Raw genomic sequence first — 16277 nt, 5'->3', positions numbered from 1 at the left:
ATCGGAGCCAGGTTGAGAAGAGCGCAAGGCAGCGTTTCGGGTAGCTAGGACCGCTTTAAAACGGGAGATCAGATCTAGCAAGTCAGTTTGCCATAAGGAGCTGTACCGAGAGGTAAACGCCAATCCCTGGTGGGACGCATACCGAATCGTGATGACAAAAAGAAGGGCTCGACGACGCCAGCCGAAATGTGCCCGAACAAGCTGAAGATAACTGTCGAGGGTCTTTTCCCGAAACACGGTCCAACTATCTGGCCACCAACACCGTGCGAGCAAACACGGACGATCGGCAAGTCACTAACGACGAACTTACAGAAGCATCGAAGCTGCGATCCTGGCATATCCGGACAAGCTCAGGATGGTGCTGCAGAAGTGTCTAAACGAAGGCAACTTCCCCGAAATGTGGAAGATCCAGAAGCTGGTGTTGCTACCAAAGCCTGGGAAGCTACTTAGCAATCTGGCCTCGTACAGGCCCATATGTCTGTCTGGATACAGTCGGAAAACTCCTGGAAAGGATCATCCTTAACAGGTTGACGAAATTCACGGAAGGTGAGCGCGAACTGTCCAAGATGCAGTTCGGATTCCGCAAAGGACCATCCACAGTGGATGCTATTCGGGCAGTGCTCGAGAGTGCTGAGAAGGCATCTAAACAGAAGCGTAGAGGAGATCTACACAGCGCTGTGAACACGATAGATGTGAAGAATGCATTTAACAGCGCCAGCTAGGTAGCCATCGCTGCCGCGCTGCACAGAATGGGGGTTCCTGATTATCTATGCCAGATCCTCAAGAGCTACTTCCAGAGCAGAGTGCTGCTGTACGAGACGAGCGAAGGGCACAAGTCAATGCGAATTACAGCGGGCGTTTCCCAGGGCTCCATTCACAGTCCAACTTTTTGGAACGGTATGTACGATGGGGTCTCAACACTGCGGCTGCCCAGGAAAGTGAAAATTGTGGGTTTCGCGGGCGACGTGTCACTAAGGCTGATGGGTGAGACACTTGAAGATGTGGAGGTCTCGGTGACGGAGACAACAGACGCGATCAATAGCTGGATGAACGGGGTTAAGCTGCAAATAGCTCACCACAAAAAAATGGTGTTGTTGGACAGCAACTGAAAAGCGGTGTAGCGGATGCAGATCAATGTCGGAGGACACGTGATTGCATCAAAGCGTGCACTGAAGTACTTAGGAGTGATAATCGACGACCGGTTGAGCTTCCACAACCACACCGACTACACCTGTGAAAAGTCGGCGAAGACAACGAACGCAATAGCGAGAATCATGCCAAACGTCGGCGGCCCGAGAAGCAGACGTCTACTATCTATTGTTTCGTCGTCGATACTCCGACATAGGGTTCCTGCCTGGGGTGCTGCACTGAAAACCAAGCGGAACCATGAAAAGCTGGACAGGACATTCCGGCTGATGGCCGTACGAGTCGCGAGTGCCTACAGAACAATATCATCGGAGGCAGAATGCGTTATCACCGGGATGATCCCCATCTGCATCACTCTGGCTGAGGACGTGGAATGCTACCAGCGGAGAAATGCACGTAATGCAAGGAGACGAGCGGATTCGTTGGTTAAATGGTAGCAGGAGTGTGACAACGCGGAGAAAGGAAGGTGGATCCACCGACTCACCCTAAATGTGTCTGCTTTGGTGCATAGGAAACATGGAAAGGTTAACTTTCATTTGACGCAGTTTTTGTCCGGGCACGGATATGTTTCCGGAAGTACTTGCAGTACAATCCCCGTGGTTCGAAGAAGTTCGTAGGGTATGCCTGGTGGGACAGTTGACAATATCATCGAAAATATATGCCACGACGAGAATACGACTATACTCTCCGAGCTGCAGAGGAAATTGCGAAGGGACTAGCAAAGTAGCGCCATTGACTAGAAAGTCGCTATGAAACCACAAATCGAATTTCGCGAGAAATTCCGCCGCCGACTTGTAGACTAGGTCCACCGCCGGGTTTGAGCCGTTGGGGCGCCAGTGAACCGGATGTCAGGCTTCACCGGATCGCCGAACCGATCTCGGGTAGCTTGTGAGTACGCTAGATCCACCGCCGGGGATTAGACCGAGTAGACCGCGTCGAATAGCTAGCAGTGAGTCGTTGGAGCACCAGTGAACCGGAAGTTACGCTCCATTAGGAATCGCTGGAGGGACCTCAGCACCTACTGGCTGGGCCGCTGGGTAGGACAGGTCCACCACCGGGGCTAGACCGAGTAGACGAACCGGGGAGCTAAATGGCTCACGGAAACGATAGGGTGCATTCGCTGCCGTGGACTACCCAACAGAATCGTGACGAAAAGGGGAGTTAATTGGCTCACGAAACAAACACCGGCGCCGAACGCTAAATCGGAGTAGGATAATATCCGAGTCGATCTCGATAAAACTGGGAACTAAATGGCTCAAGGAAGCGGGTATTGATGTCGGGAGAAATTCCTTTGTCGGGGAACTATCGGTCCGAGTAGGGTGAGTTCACCGTCGAGGATTATCCAAACAGATCGTGATAATGCCGGGAGCTTAATAACTCACGGAAACATGAGCTAAATGGCTAAAGGAATCAGTACCTAAACGGCTCACGGGGACGAGAGCTTATCGGCAACGTAATAGATGGAGACACTAAGCAAGAAATCGAGAGTTAAATCAAAGCTCAAAGGTCGAGCCATTCATGAATCAAGTGAGGCTCCGAGATAGAGCAAATGAAAGAGGTGCGACGAAAGTACAACAACCTCCCCCCCTCACCAAACACACACACGAAGTATTACCTTAACGGAGTTCCGTGGAGAAAAAGGGCGTATAGAGTAAGGAGTTTTTTTAGTGGTTAGACACGAACGTGTGCAAACGAAGGAGGTAACAACCCCGTTACAGGAGCCTCCGACCTTCAAACGGGCGAATACAACGAAGTCATAGTGGAGGTAACGTAAATCAACTTCAAACACTGCGACACAGCAGAACCGCTTGCTGCGGTAATCGAGTGGAGTCTAAGTGCGATGTAGCTATCATCTTGGAGCCATACTTTATCCCGTGAAGGCTTTGTAATCGCCAAAATTAATGAAGTCTTCTTCGGCAGCTGCTCGCACCTCCGCGGTGGACGATTGATCGATTCACAGAAATGCTCGATAAGCTGACAGAAGAGCTTATTGGTCGGAGACCAGTCCGTTATAGTCGGCGATAGAATGAGCGCAAGTATCGTTGACGATATGTCGGGGTACCTGAGAACCGGAAGTTATCCTCCACCTGGAACCGTAGGACTAACCTCGGCACCTAACCAACCAGCATCGAGATAACGATTTCGAGAGAACTTTCGACATCGGGATACTTCTCCGTCAGAGTAGGCTAGGCCCACCACCGGGGACTAGCACCGGCAAATGGTCGTCGAGGCGCCTGTAAACGGGAAGTCACACTCCACCCAGAATCGCAACACCATCCTCGGCATCTACTCGGGTAGCATCGGTTTCGGTTTCCACTGCCGGGGAACTCTTCGTCGGAGTAGAAAAGATCCACCGTCGAGGACTATTCTGAGTAGTCTGAAGCGAATCGCCTGCTTGGATCGTCGGGGCACCACAGAACCAGATGCAATCCTCCTTCCGGAATCACTGGACACACCTCGGCACTCTGCCTCTGGCTAGTTCCACCGTCTGGGATTACGCTGAGTACCACCATACGCGGCAAACCACAAATATAGAGATGTCGGGGAACCAATAAACCGGAAGTCATTATCCAACAGGAGTCGCTGGATCGACCACGGCGTCCAACTGATCAACGCAAAGAGGAGCTCATATACAATATCAATCAGTGAAGAACTGATATGGCGATGATAAAACCAGCGAAATAACACGACCAGCTAGAATCAAGTGAAGTGAACAACCAACCCTCCCCCAAAGTAGTCATTGAAATGCGAAAATCCTGGCGGGGGTGGAGGTATTAAGCAAATGTCAGACTATAAACTATATATACCCCAATTTAGGTATCATATCCGAAAAAATCATTAAAAAGAAGATGACGTTGCATAAACGGAGTGACAAGTTCTAGAAGGATTCAATGATCTGTAGACCACCAAACCAACATCTTCTGACAACCTTATTTAGCAAAGAAATATATGCAGTCAATCGATTTTGAAAACTTTTCAATTAATTCATTTGTCGTTAAAACCATTCCTTTTCTCAGGATCCTTAAATCCGCCGGGAAATGAAATCTCTAACTGTGCCGCCAAATGTAGGTAGGATTCTTCTCTCAACCACATAAAGCACTCGATAGTCAGCTTTTCCAACACTCATTCCGCATGAAAGTGCGGTGTATCAGCGATTCGTAAAGTCCAAATTTTGTGCGCATTTGTAGGCTACGAGACTACGGGACTTGAACTGACTATATAAACCAAAGAAAATCCTATACGCAGCCGCAACACGCCTTTTTACCTCGCGAATAACATCATTATCACATGTCACTAGGGTTCCAAAATTATTAAATTCGTCGACAACCTTGTACAGTACCTCATCCATTTTCACATCGGAACCAACACCGTTCGGACTGCCTCCTTTATGCCAGCTACGATATACTTTGCCTTGCCCAAATTTTTTGGCAATACGCTCCTTGCCGCCTCCTTTTAAAATGCAAACCGACTCCTATGTTGTCGACGTCATCCGCAAAGCCAAGAAGTATGTGAAATCTAGTAGTGATCGCACTTGATCGCAGGGTTGAACAAGTTAGAAAATGCATCGCACTGCTTCAATCTATCGAACGTCATAAAAGAACATCATACGGATCAGCTAAATCAATCTTGACAGAAGGCTATGTTCAAGCGCTATCTGCTAATGTTTGTTTCATTGAATCATACGCTACCATGAAATCCACAAACAGATGATGAGTCCGCGAGTTATTATCTCAAAATGTATTCAAGATTTGTCGCTGGGTAAATGGTCCGTCGTTGATTGTTTTTCTCGAAACCTGTGGTGCCTTTGTGCCCTACGAAACTAGCAACAACCTGCCATGAGCCGAATGAACTAGAAACGCCTTCTTGATACAGAAAAGGGCATCAGGCTTCTAGACCGACTGGTAAGTAATGATCCAACCATTTAAAATACCATAAAAGATTTCCTTCAGCCCACTACTCTCGAATAAAACCTAAAGCTCATACAAATCTAATACTATAGCAATGGACATATTTGTTATATGTTGTGTTTGTGTGCGAGCTACAATGAGCTAGAAATCCGATCACTACATATCATTCTTTTAAGTGCAGTTATAGACTAGAGCTTACTTTCAAGAATTAATATTTTATTCTTTCACGTACCTGCCGATCGTGCATTCGTTTGCTGCGATCCCCCCGAACGCCACTGTTGTGAGTTGTTGTTATTGTTGTTTCCAACTCCGCCGATACCAGAGTTGATACTTATATTATTGTTATTGTTATTATTAGCTCCTGGTACGCCTAGATGTTGAAGAATGGTGTGCACCTCACTGTCCGTTGGTGACTCTGCACAGATTGTGGTGTTTCCCAGCACACAATTGTTTAGTGCTTGTTGAGCCTTGTTTGCCTCTTCGCGAGACATATACTTGCACAACGCAATTCCGTGATGCAGATAAAGATGGAAATTCTGCAACGGTCCATGTTGCATGCATAGCGTGCGCAATGTTGAACCATCAATCTAGAAGCAGTAGAAAATTAATTATGTAAAACAGTGAAAAGCAGATACTCAATACTAACTTGTGCAGTGAGATTCTTCAACAAAACCCATGTAGAATACCATGCAGGACCTCCTCCACTTCCTCCACCAGATGGCCAATTACCGACTTGTCCTGTACGTTGGTTCCATCCATTAGATCCAAACCCACCGGCGTTCTTACCGGCAGACAACCCTGGAGGCGGTCCGCGAGGAGCCTTTCCCCCACCGCTGCCTCCTCCCAATCCAGATCCCCACAAATCCGTAGGACCCGCGTCAGACCAAGTATTTTTATTCCCACCAAGTTTCGAAATGGAACTCGAGAAATTATTATTACCCGGATTGAAACTCCATGTAGAAGAAGTCAAGCTAATGGAATCGGTCGGAGATGGTTTACTGCTGTTTGCAAACAAATCGGAATCCTTTGCCGATCCGATCGAGATGGATGCAATTGGACTGCGTGCAATACTACCCGGTGTAATGGTTGGATCCTCTTCTATCTTCATTTGAGTGCCCTACATGAAAAGTGAATAGTATTAGGAAATACCTTTCCAATTTGTAGAACAAACAAACCTTCCAGGGCTTTCCTGGCTCAAATTCGGGTACCAAATCGGTGAAGGTTTCCTGATTTGATGGCCAATCTTTATTGGTAGCCTCCCCAGCGGAATCTGGCCAACCATCGGTGATGCTGCCACGTCCAGTTGACCAGGTACTGCAAGACAAATTACAGAAGAGTTTGATTGCCAAAGTTCTATATATAGTTTTACTCGTATGTACCCCATATGAAATAAACGAGTTTAGCATGAAGACGTTTGGCATAATGGTTATTTGGCAGAAAAACGTTTGCCCTTGCCTTTCGATAAGAATTATGCCGAATTTCTATTATGTCAAACTTCGTTATGCCAAACCTGCTATTTCATATGTCCGTTTTCCACTACAAGGGGTTAACCCGTTAAACTTACTTGTCACCCTGCAGTCCACCCAGCCCAGTCATAGCGGATCCAGCAGTTGAAAGTGTGGATTTGGCCGTAGTCCCAGGAGCACGCGAAAAATCGGTCAAATCATGCCCAATATCTTTTTCCATGGCCGGTAGCTTCCACTGGTTAAGACGAGATTGCTGACTTGTCGAACCACCTGCATTACCTCCGCCTCCAGCACCACCACCACCACTGCCACTACCCCCTCCACCATGTCCGTGATGGTACGGACCAGATTGCTCTTTACCCAATCCCATCTCTGACAGACTATTTTGAAGGGTTGTTAAATCGTTCTGCTGCTCCCGATGGAAGTTACCTCCCAAGTGAGCAATATTGGAGCTATTTCCAGAATGATGTCCAGAATGCTGTTGCTGCTGTTGTTGCTGTTTCACATAAATAGCCTGTTGAGTGGCAATTTGATTCTGCAATCCGGCAATCTGCTGTTTAATTTTAGGAATCATCGACATCTGGTTGTTGCCACCCGCACCGCCACGCTGCAGGCTATTTTGAGTTACTTGGAGTTGCTGAAAAACAAGAAATATCACGCTGTGTTTCACAAATAACATCACAGCTTACCTTAATGTTATTCAGCAACTGATTCAATAGGAACAACGTTTGCGGGGCTAAGGGTTGATTGAGGATCTGATGGTTGAGATAACCAGCCTGAACTGCCATCTGGATCTGTTGTACCAGCATGCGCAACTGTTGGGTAGATGGTTGAGCGGACGAGTTCTGACCTGCTCCACCACCGCCCAGCACGCTTCCGACGCCGCCTACGCCTCCACTGCCAGCACCACCGCCAATACCACCACCGACACCTCCACCACCACCACCGCCACCACTGGATCCGTTCGGACCTCCTTGATTGAATGGACCCGGTCCGGATGGTGGCGCTTGGTTCAAGTAACTCTGCAGCGGCTTGTAAATGTTGTTCAAACCAGAAAGATTCGGATTACCGCCACCCATACCACCGGGCATATTGTTTGGTCCGTTTTGTGCGTTCTGTGTGTGTGAGAGAGAAAAGAGGACATAGAAATTAGCCCCCGAATGAAAGCCGCTGTCGTTAGACCAGGTCAATTCTACAAAATTACCTAAAATTGTTTTAGCGTACGCAAAGGTTATCGTTAAAATATCTACAAGAACTCGTGAAAAATTTAATTAGAGTAAACTAGCAACTCACCTGCGGAAACTGCAGCGATGGACCACCTCCACTGCCTGGATAGCGACCACCAGAGAATGGTGGCTCAAAGCTACCTGGATGGTCATCATGACGTCTGCAGTCAGCCATATTGTTTCCATTGTTGCGCTGCAACATTTCCATTGCTTCCTCTAAGCTCATATTCGCCGTACGAAGAGCCTGTTCGATGTCCTCCTTTTTGAATCCCATTTCATACAAAATACGAAACTGTTTGCTGCTACGAATAATATCCTGTGGATTGTGCTTATTCGGTGGTTTGCCGACTCCAGCTCCCCATTCTCCTCCCATCAAATCGGAAGTCTCTGGCCAAACGTTAGCACCACCAACCATTGGCTTCTTGCTGTTCCATGACGGCGGATTTCCTGGGCCATCATTCCAAGTCGATCCTCCACCGCTACCTCCCGTACCACCAAGTGGTCCTGGACCTTTCTCCTCCCAGTTGCTAACATTTCCATCATCCCAAGAACCATTACGGATGGGACCTGGTCCTCCATGACCCCACATATTATCCGACTTCATTGGGTTTCCACTAGGTCCACCCAGTCTTGGGCCACCAAGTCCGCTAGGCCCGATAGGTCCCGAATTAGCACCAAGCGGATTTCTGTTATTCCGGATCATTGAGTCTGGTCCATTGGAACGATTAGGATTAGCTGACGATCCCCACAGTGATGCTCCGTCATCCAAATTGGACATATTTCGACGACTGGCTGGCGGCGAAGCTTCATCCCATCCGGTTTGTGGTTTAGATGGAGGAATGTTTTGTGGACCACCACCACCACCAATCGGCCATTGATTTCCACCAGCACCCGAATTTAGCATAGGTGGCTGTGGAGGCATTTTGTTGAGTGGTGTATTAGGCATTGGATGCTGATCCCACATTCCGGAACTGCCATTCAAACGACCGGAAATGCCACGCGGATCTCCACGAAACTCGCGGCTTGGCTCAATGGCTCCGGGGGGACGCATGTTTCGCATGTCCACATTAGCGATATCCAGCTGAGGTGCAGCGACATGCGGTGGTGGTGGTGGAGCGGTCGCTCCACGATTCTCCCAGTTACTTCCACCCGTACTTCCAACCCCTCCAACATTGCTAGTCCATTCAGGTTCTTTTTTGGGTGGAGCATTGGAAACGTTTGGAGGCCACATAGCATTGTTATTCTGATTCCAGTTCGGTTGTCCAGAAGCTGGCGGATTTGCGTTACCAGCTGCTCCTCCTGTCCAGACACTGGTATTTTCAGCATTGCTGTCATCATCAACACCCCAGGTTCCTCCTATGTTGCTAGATGGACCCCACGGTGTCTTTTGTGTAGGTTGCTGTGTCGGTTGACCTCCGTTGCGTAGATTTGTTTCCCAGAGCTCAGTTCCATTGTTGAAAGTAGTTTTTAGTGCGTCTTTGAGTGGTTCCGGTGAAACGGGGACGTCCCATTGGGTATCTTGATTGACATGTTGGCAACCCCAGCCATCCTGGCTGAACAAAGCCTCGCGCATCGAGTTCAGATGTTCCAATTTAGATGATGAGCTTTGTGCAGAAGCTCCTGGTTGTGAGACGAGTTGAGGATTTCCCCCAGGGGCTGGAAGAGGTTGTTGTTGTTGTTGTTGTTGTTGTGCTTGCTGTTGAGTTGGGGGTGGCTGATTGGTATTGTTGGCGGGATTGCCAACTAATGATGGCTGATTTGGCTGCTGCTGGGGTTGCTGCTGTTGCTGAGGTGGAGGCTGAAGCGGTAGCTTATTCGGATTAACAACTTGATTCCAGCTGTTACTGCCGCCATTGTTTGGACCAACCAATGGGCCACCGGCACCCGTTCCCTGGAGTGGTTGGATTGACTTGTTCAACTCTGACCTTTGGTTTGCATTGGAAGCTGCATTACCCCAACCTTGCTGCTGTTGAGCAACTGCACCCCAAGAATTGGCATTAGGATTGCTTGGAGGTGATCCCCAAGCACTAGTTCCGTTGTTCAGTGAACCTTCACCTCCCCCACGGAGGCGCAGTGAGCGAGACACATTTACTCCAGCCGCTTCAAGCTGTCGCTGTCGGACAGTTAATCTCAAAAGTTCATCGAATGATGTGTACTCTGTCGAATTTCTCTTATCACTCAGTGTAACCGTAATTGTTGTTGCTGGTATATCATTCACCACAAACTGTGGTTTGCCTGCGGTAGAATGAAGTTTGGCCTTACCGTCTAAGTTTTGGTCATTTGTAGTGTATTGTTGCTGATGTTGTAGTAAAACGATTTTTTCTACGCTTATGCTAAGATCAACATTAAATTTAATCAGGTAATCAATAAAATCACATATCATATTCACAGTATAATCATTATTCACTTTCTTTGCTTTATGGCTGAAGTTGCTGTTGTTTTTGTTGCTGCAGTTATTTTGGATAATGATGGTATGATCATACGACTTGCGATCGGAGATCGCTTTTATTATTGCACCCATGATGATGTTTTGACAAAAAAATCCACTTGCAATACTATCAGTTGGCTTACGCTTCGTTCTTCACACTAACACAACATTGTCTATTGTTCTCATAGCATTCCTACAGTTCACTTCAAGCGTATTCAGACTTGTTCGTATCGAATTGAGTAATTGTTAATAGGCATTGTAGTAGCCCCATTTTATATACTCTTTAGGGAGTAACTAACTTCCGTTGTTTTTTGCGTAGCGTACTTTTTGGAATGTTTTTTTTTTATCAAGCCATTGGTATTAGGAACAGTTCAGCTTCTTCACGTTACGGCATGTCGCTCAGGTTTTTTATTGTCAAACCCGTATCGACCTACAAAAGTAACCACTAACTTTCTTTTCAGTCGGTAACAGTCTTTTTTCTCGACGCCAAAGAGTATCTTTCTTGGGCGCAGTATTATAGTGTACTAGTAGTTAAGTCTCTTTGAGTTTGTTCAAACACTTTCTATAAAGCTTTCCGTTCTTTTTATTTCAGTTGCGGAACACAATATTGATTCGATTTTCACTTCACCACCGAAGTCACATAGTTCACAGATTGAATTATTATCATTCACATGCTCCTTGCCGTGCTCACACTTAGTAGATTACTTATAGCTTTAGATTACGCTTAAACCACAGATAAAAGCAGACAAAACGTTGATAACATTCTACCATATCCGCTGCTGCAAATCGGTGTAGGAGTCAGTTTAGTTTCATGCTTAGGCTTTGTAAACTTCGTACACAATTGGGACACCTTTTTTTTGCTAAATTGATTCGTTCACTCACAGATATATTTTCAGTAGTAATTTTCACAGGAAATGACTTGACGTGGTGACGCTAAAATTTCATTCGTTTCTTCTTTGAAGATATATAGATTCTTGGTATATATGCACTTTTTGCGTTTGAGTTGGATGTTAAATGTAGAATTTCACGTGGGATAGATTATGTTATCAATCACTTATAGTTAAATAAGATTTGTTTTCATACAATTTGCACAGAAACAGACATTTCCGCTTAAATATTATAGTTGATATTATTGCATTTCATTTTTCCGGAATTTATGATTGTAGATTTGTTCTTCTTCCAGTGTTCGAGCTTACTCAGTCATAAATGCGGAAGATGACTGTTTGCTAACTCAGTTTATGTCCACTCTGATTCTACTCCTGACAGTTCTCGTTGCACATCCCAGTGAAAACACACTACAAGTCCTTTCAAAAGCTAGATGGAATTACTTGTGTTGTCATAAAGTTCATCTTTCTCATTACGAAGAGAAATACGGTTTCTCTAGCTCAACGTAATAATTCACTAAACACTATCGCCACACTTTGTTGACTATTGGCCAAGGGGATGTAGCACCTTTACCCTGTAAGAATAGATATTTGAAAATCTATGAGAATATGAATGGTCTAATAGAAAACTAAAGCTAAACAAGAATTGAAAAATAATTACCTTTGAGGACGGAGTCAGATCCCCCAGAAGAATACTCGTTACGTCAAATTGATCGAGTAACAATATCACAGATAAATCAGATGATAACAACAGCGACTGGCTTGTGATGATTGTGTTGGTGGTGTGACGGGAGGTGCCCACTGTAGTTGAACTGTAGATTTTGGTGTAATTTTCACGGTGAAATGCTCAGAAACAACCTGAAATATGAAGATAAATGAAATATGGTTTTAGATTATAATAAATAATTTTTTTATAATATTTTTAAACTTTTCAGAGATAGTGTTTTACAAAAGCAATAACACTGTTCATATTTTTTTGAGAGCTGCCCTACTAGAGCTGTAGAGCTAGGGTTTCGGAAGGCTACCCTCACTACAATTGCAGACCCACTAAAACACTGCTTAAGGCCAATAGCAGCGGGCCGTAATTCTGAATGTGACATTCTTTATACGATTCAAATGTATGCGGGCGTAGGGGCTTAACGAACGCGTGTATCACCGCGAAGGACTCGAGCGTTTGCACAATAACGTGTTCGATCGCGTGTGCGTTTGTATGTCGCGTGTGCTAGCGTGTATGTAACTTCGCATGTATAAATTTGATTTTATAGCCCTGTGTTCATTCGCATATTCGCGTGTGTTCTTAGATGATTGCGCGTGGACCGTGAATATGATGCTGAATTTTTGGTGTACTGTTTAGATGCTAGAAGAAAGTTAGTTCTTCCATATCACTAGAGTTCCCGGTTATGTCACCATGGAACGTGTTGTCTAGTGGATATGAGAAGTTGCTTGAAATTGGTCCAATTGAAGGCATGGTCCTATACTTCTGGTACCGAGGTTAGAGACATCTAGAAGTGATCGATTCATGATCGTGCGAGCGCGGGAGATTGCAGGTTCACGCTTGAGACTGCGTTTGACTGTTTATAAGTGCTAAGACGATTGTATTATAACCGGGATGTTATCATGTTTGCGATAACGCGGGCGTAAGTTGCATGGATGATCGCGAAGGGTTCAAGCGTATGTTAACGTGGTTGTCGCATGTATGTGGCTTCGCGTGTTAAAATTCGTTTTTTGTCACCATGTGTTGTTAGGTGGTTATGAGCGTCATTTTTTTGTTTCGTCCACCTGAAGGCATTGTACCTATGCTACTAGGGCCGAAAATAGGGACTTCCGGACGTAACCAATTCATGATCGTACGAACACGGCGTTTGTTCCTGAGACCACGTTTGTGAATTTATAGGTGCTAAAACGTTCACTTAGTCACCAAGGTGTTATCATGTTCTCAAAATAGCGGGCGTAGGATGATCGCGAAGGACCCGAGCGTTTGTATGTTAACGTTTTTGTACCGTGTGCTAACGTGTATACAACTTCGCGTGTGTCCATATACAGGTATAGGTTTTTCTTTTTCTGATTCGTTCATTTCTGTCGACACGCTATTTTCTAGCACAATACAATTGTTATTTCTTTATTTATCTATTATTTATGTAGCTACACCACAGCAGAATTTTTAAAAATTAAGCTTTTAAATGGTTTAATATATGTATTAAGATGTTGAAAGTAATATGTCAGAAAATGGAAGACAATAATATTTAAATGTTCAAATTTTCAATTCTGCCTCAACGCTTCTCATGTATACGATGAGCGTACAGCAAACTTTGACAACGTTTTTCTCGAAACCACTTTTTGGGCTTGCTTTGATTTAAAAAAAAATCAAAGAATGAAAGGGGAGAGCTTGAATGTTTCTTGAGCTTCATGGTACCAAAAACTTGGTTTCAAGAAAAAAGCTTGTAAAGTTTTGCATACGAGTGCTTGCAGATTGAAATCGGTTAGGTTCAATGTTTTTTGTCAATCAATACTGGTTCGATTTGTTTGAAATTAACGGCGAATATTTTTGAAAAATTTCGCATTTATAAAATGTGGAATAAGCTATTTTTTCGAAATGTCTACTTTGGCCTTCTTTTTGAGTTCGACCCTTCGGTTTGCTCGCTAGGTCCAATCGGCCTATGCGGAGTTTTAGGGTTTGTAGTATCGATCCTTTTTGGTGAGAACCGGTTGACAACTTCAGTGCCGGTAGTGCAGGTAAATTACCGATACTGGAATAATTTCGTTAAAAAAAACTAAGGAAAACTAGAGTGAAATAAAATGCTCAAAGGTATGCTTTTATTTCTGCTTTGTTTAAGCTACCAATAAAGCAAACAATCAAGTCATACATCTTTGTTACTTATCCACTGCACAAACAGTATGTATCATTTCCCCGGCTGCGCAGTGAAATGAGAAATCGAACAGCGCCTCCACTACGAGAATTCCCATGGCCACTTACTTTGAATAAACTCGTATTAGACCAAATGTGCGCTAACTGGAACTGTTACTAAAGATGAAAACGGAGCTACATTATGAACGTATTAATAACGTACAGAAGCTCTCTCAGTCAAGGCTGCCCGAGCAAATGCTCATGGGTTCAAACACCACATAGCCCCTTGAAAAGACCTTAAATATGGTCCGTGCCAAAATTTACAACCATCAAAACACCATAAAATGGTTTCAATAATCCATTAATACACCAACATATGGTGTTTTATATGCGATCTACCGGACCATGGTGATGGTGTTTTCATGGGTTGAACCCATTTCAAACACCCATGACAAACCCCATGAGCATGGGGGTATTATGGGCTTTTCGTTTGCTCCGGGGACAGATCATTATGAAGGATATCATGCGAAAACACTTCGAATATAACAACGTTTGAGACAAAATTCCCGTATATATGAATGATAATAACTTTGATTTTACTGCACACTTACTCAGAGTTCCTTAGAAGAATCACGTCGAAGAAGTGGAAATTACAAAGATAACTTTTCTCATGTTGTTCTAACAATTCGTGTTGTGAAAGTCCAGAAGACGAAACATATTCCTTCTAAACTGATTTTGAATGTAAATCTAATATGATTAAACAACGCTGATTACAAACTCAGATCGGACCCCTACGTGTCCCATTGATTGTATACTATTCCCCCGAAAATCATTCCCCAGAAAGCCATTCCCCAGAATTCCACTCCCCAGAATATCATCCCCCAGAATATACTATTCCGCAGAAAGTCATTTCCCAGAATGTACCATTCCCCAGCAGTCAATGTCCCAGAATGCACCATCTCCCAGGAACTCATTCCCCAGAAAAGTTTAACTTTTTTATTGATTTGATCTTTTCAAACGTACTACTCGTTCCCACTTCCATCGAACGACATTCTTCGCTTTCGATTCGGTCACATTTGAAATGATTTGCATTGTGCTAAAACCGGAATTTAGGACATTATTTATTCCGAATTAAAATAAAGAATTTGCTGCAGCACCCAATTGGGTGGCTTTCCCCAAAAACCTTTCCACAGAAACTAAAATACCGAAGTGCTTCCCCAGAAAGAACTATTCCCCAGAAAACCATATCCAGAATGCTCAGAAATCATTCCACAGATATAACCATTTCCCATACATGGGAAAAAATCTTGATGAAAATCTAAAATCTTTTTCAAAATGTTGGCCATATTGCTCTCTTCGAAGAGTGCACTGCTAGCAGCATTAGACAATAGCAATATTTTTACGTTATTCCTTCAATAATATAAACATATATACAGCGAGCTTGTTTACATGGTGTTAGAATTCGAACCGAGTTTCTTGTACTGGGTGAAACCAAAAATTTTTTAAGTCCATGTAAAGGCTAGTTTACAGTTCAAGAAATGGATCACGGGATTTGCGTCGGGATTTGATCAGGAAAAATTTCCCGCCGAGATCTCTCCAAACTGTCAAACTAAAAACTCTGCTGCTTCTTAAAAATACAAACAGTATCAAACTTGCAGCGAATTGCAAACCTTATAAAAATACTATTTTCCTCGTCGGAAGCAATTTATGTTGAATTGTTCCCGGCCGGATTTCTGTGTGGAGAGTTTTAAAATACCGCGATGTTTTCCGCGGTTGGGTTTACACTTCAGGAAAACTGTTATTTTTGTATAGACTCATTTCCCGTCACGGGATTTGAAATCCCGAGCTACATTTAAAATACACAGGGACTTAAATCCCGTGACACGTTTTCAGAACTGTAAACTAGCCTTAAACAAGCTCTCTGAGCTGTCAGAAAAGTGAGGTTATACATTTTCATGCGATGCTCAATGAAACAGTGTTATGTAAGTAAGGTTATGTGGCGAAACCAAAACTTTGTACATTATCTAAGTCAAGGAGCTGATGCATGATGTTAAGCTGGTAAGGATAAGCCGTCAAAAGCGGCGGCTCCTCGCAAAAATATCGTTGCACCAATTCGGCCGAAACACTAGCTACACCTTTTATACACGATTCCAACCACTCATTTACAAATTAGTTAACCCTCAGACCCAGGAACAATCGGTATATCTCCCGTATACTTGCGCATATGTCCGGGTTCGCCTTAATCGCAAATGCGATAACAGTCCCAACTAAAAATGTATTCAATTCAAAATGACCGCTTACATTGACGAATAATTGTTGTCGAGTATTATGTCTGTAACTCTGTGGTATAAGTACCATTTGGCGTAAGGTATGA

At 44.3% G+C, this 16277-nt stretch overlaps 1 protein-coding gene across 4 annotated transcripts in view; it reads right to left on the bottom strand.

Annotated features, from left to right (window-relative positions):
• The window catches only part of LOC131678902 (protein Gawky-like), a 66664-nt gene that overhangs the window by 20649 nt on the left and 29738 nt on the right, over positions 1-16277 (bottom strand). For all 4 annotated transcript variants that reach the window (XM_058959330.1, XM_058959331.1, XM_058959333.1 and 1 more), the window contains 7 exons: positions 11720-11916; positions 7814-11633; positions 7210-7635; positions 6619-7157; positions 6230-6368; positions 5701-6171; positions 5287-5641 (listed from right to left, as the gene is read on the bottom strand). In XM_058959330.1, coding sequence (XP_058815313.1) covers positions 5287-5641; positions 5701-6171; positions 6230-6368; positions 6619-7157; positions 7210-7635; positions 7814-10267 — 4384 coding nt within the window. In that variant the 5' untranslated portion in view covers positions 10268-11633; positions 11720-11916. The remainder of the gene's footprint in view (positions 1-5286; positions 5642-5700; positions 6172-6229; positions 6369-6618; positions 7158-7209; positions 7636-7813; positions 11634-11719; positions 11917-16277) is intronic.

Source organism: Topomyia yanbarensis, chromosome 2 (assembly GCF_030247195.1).
Source record: "Topomyia yanbarensis strain Yona2022 chromosome 2, ASM3024719v1, whole genome shotgun sequence".
Classification (NCBI taxonomy): Eukaryota; Metazoa; Arthropoda; class Insecta; order Diptera; family Culicidae; genus Topomyia; species Topomyia yanbarensis.
This window is presented reverse-complemented; position numbering and strand designations above follow the sequence as displayed.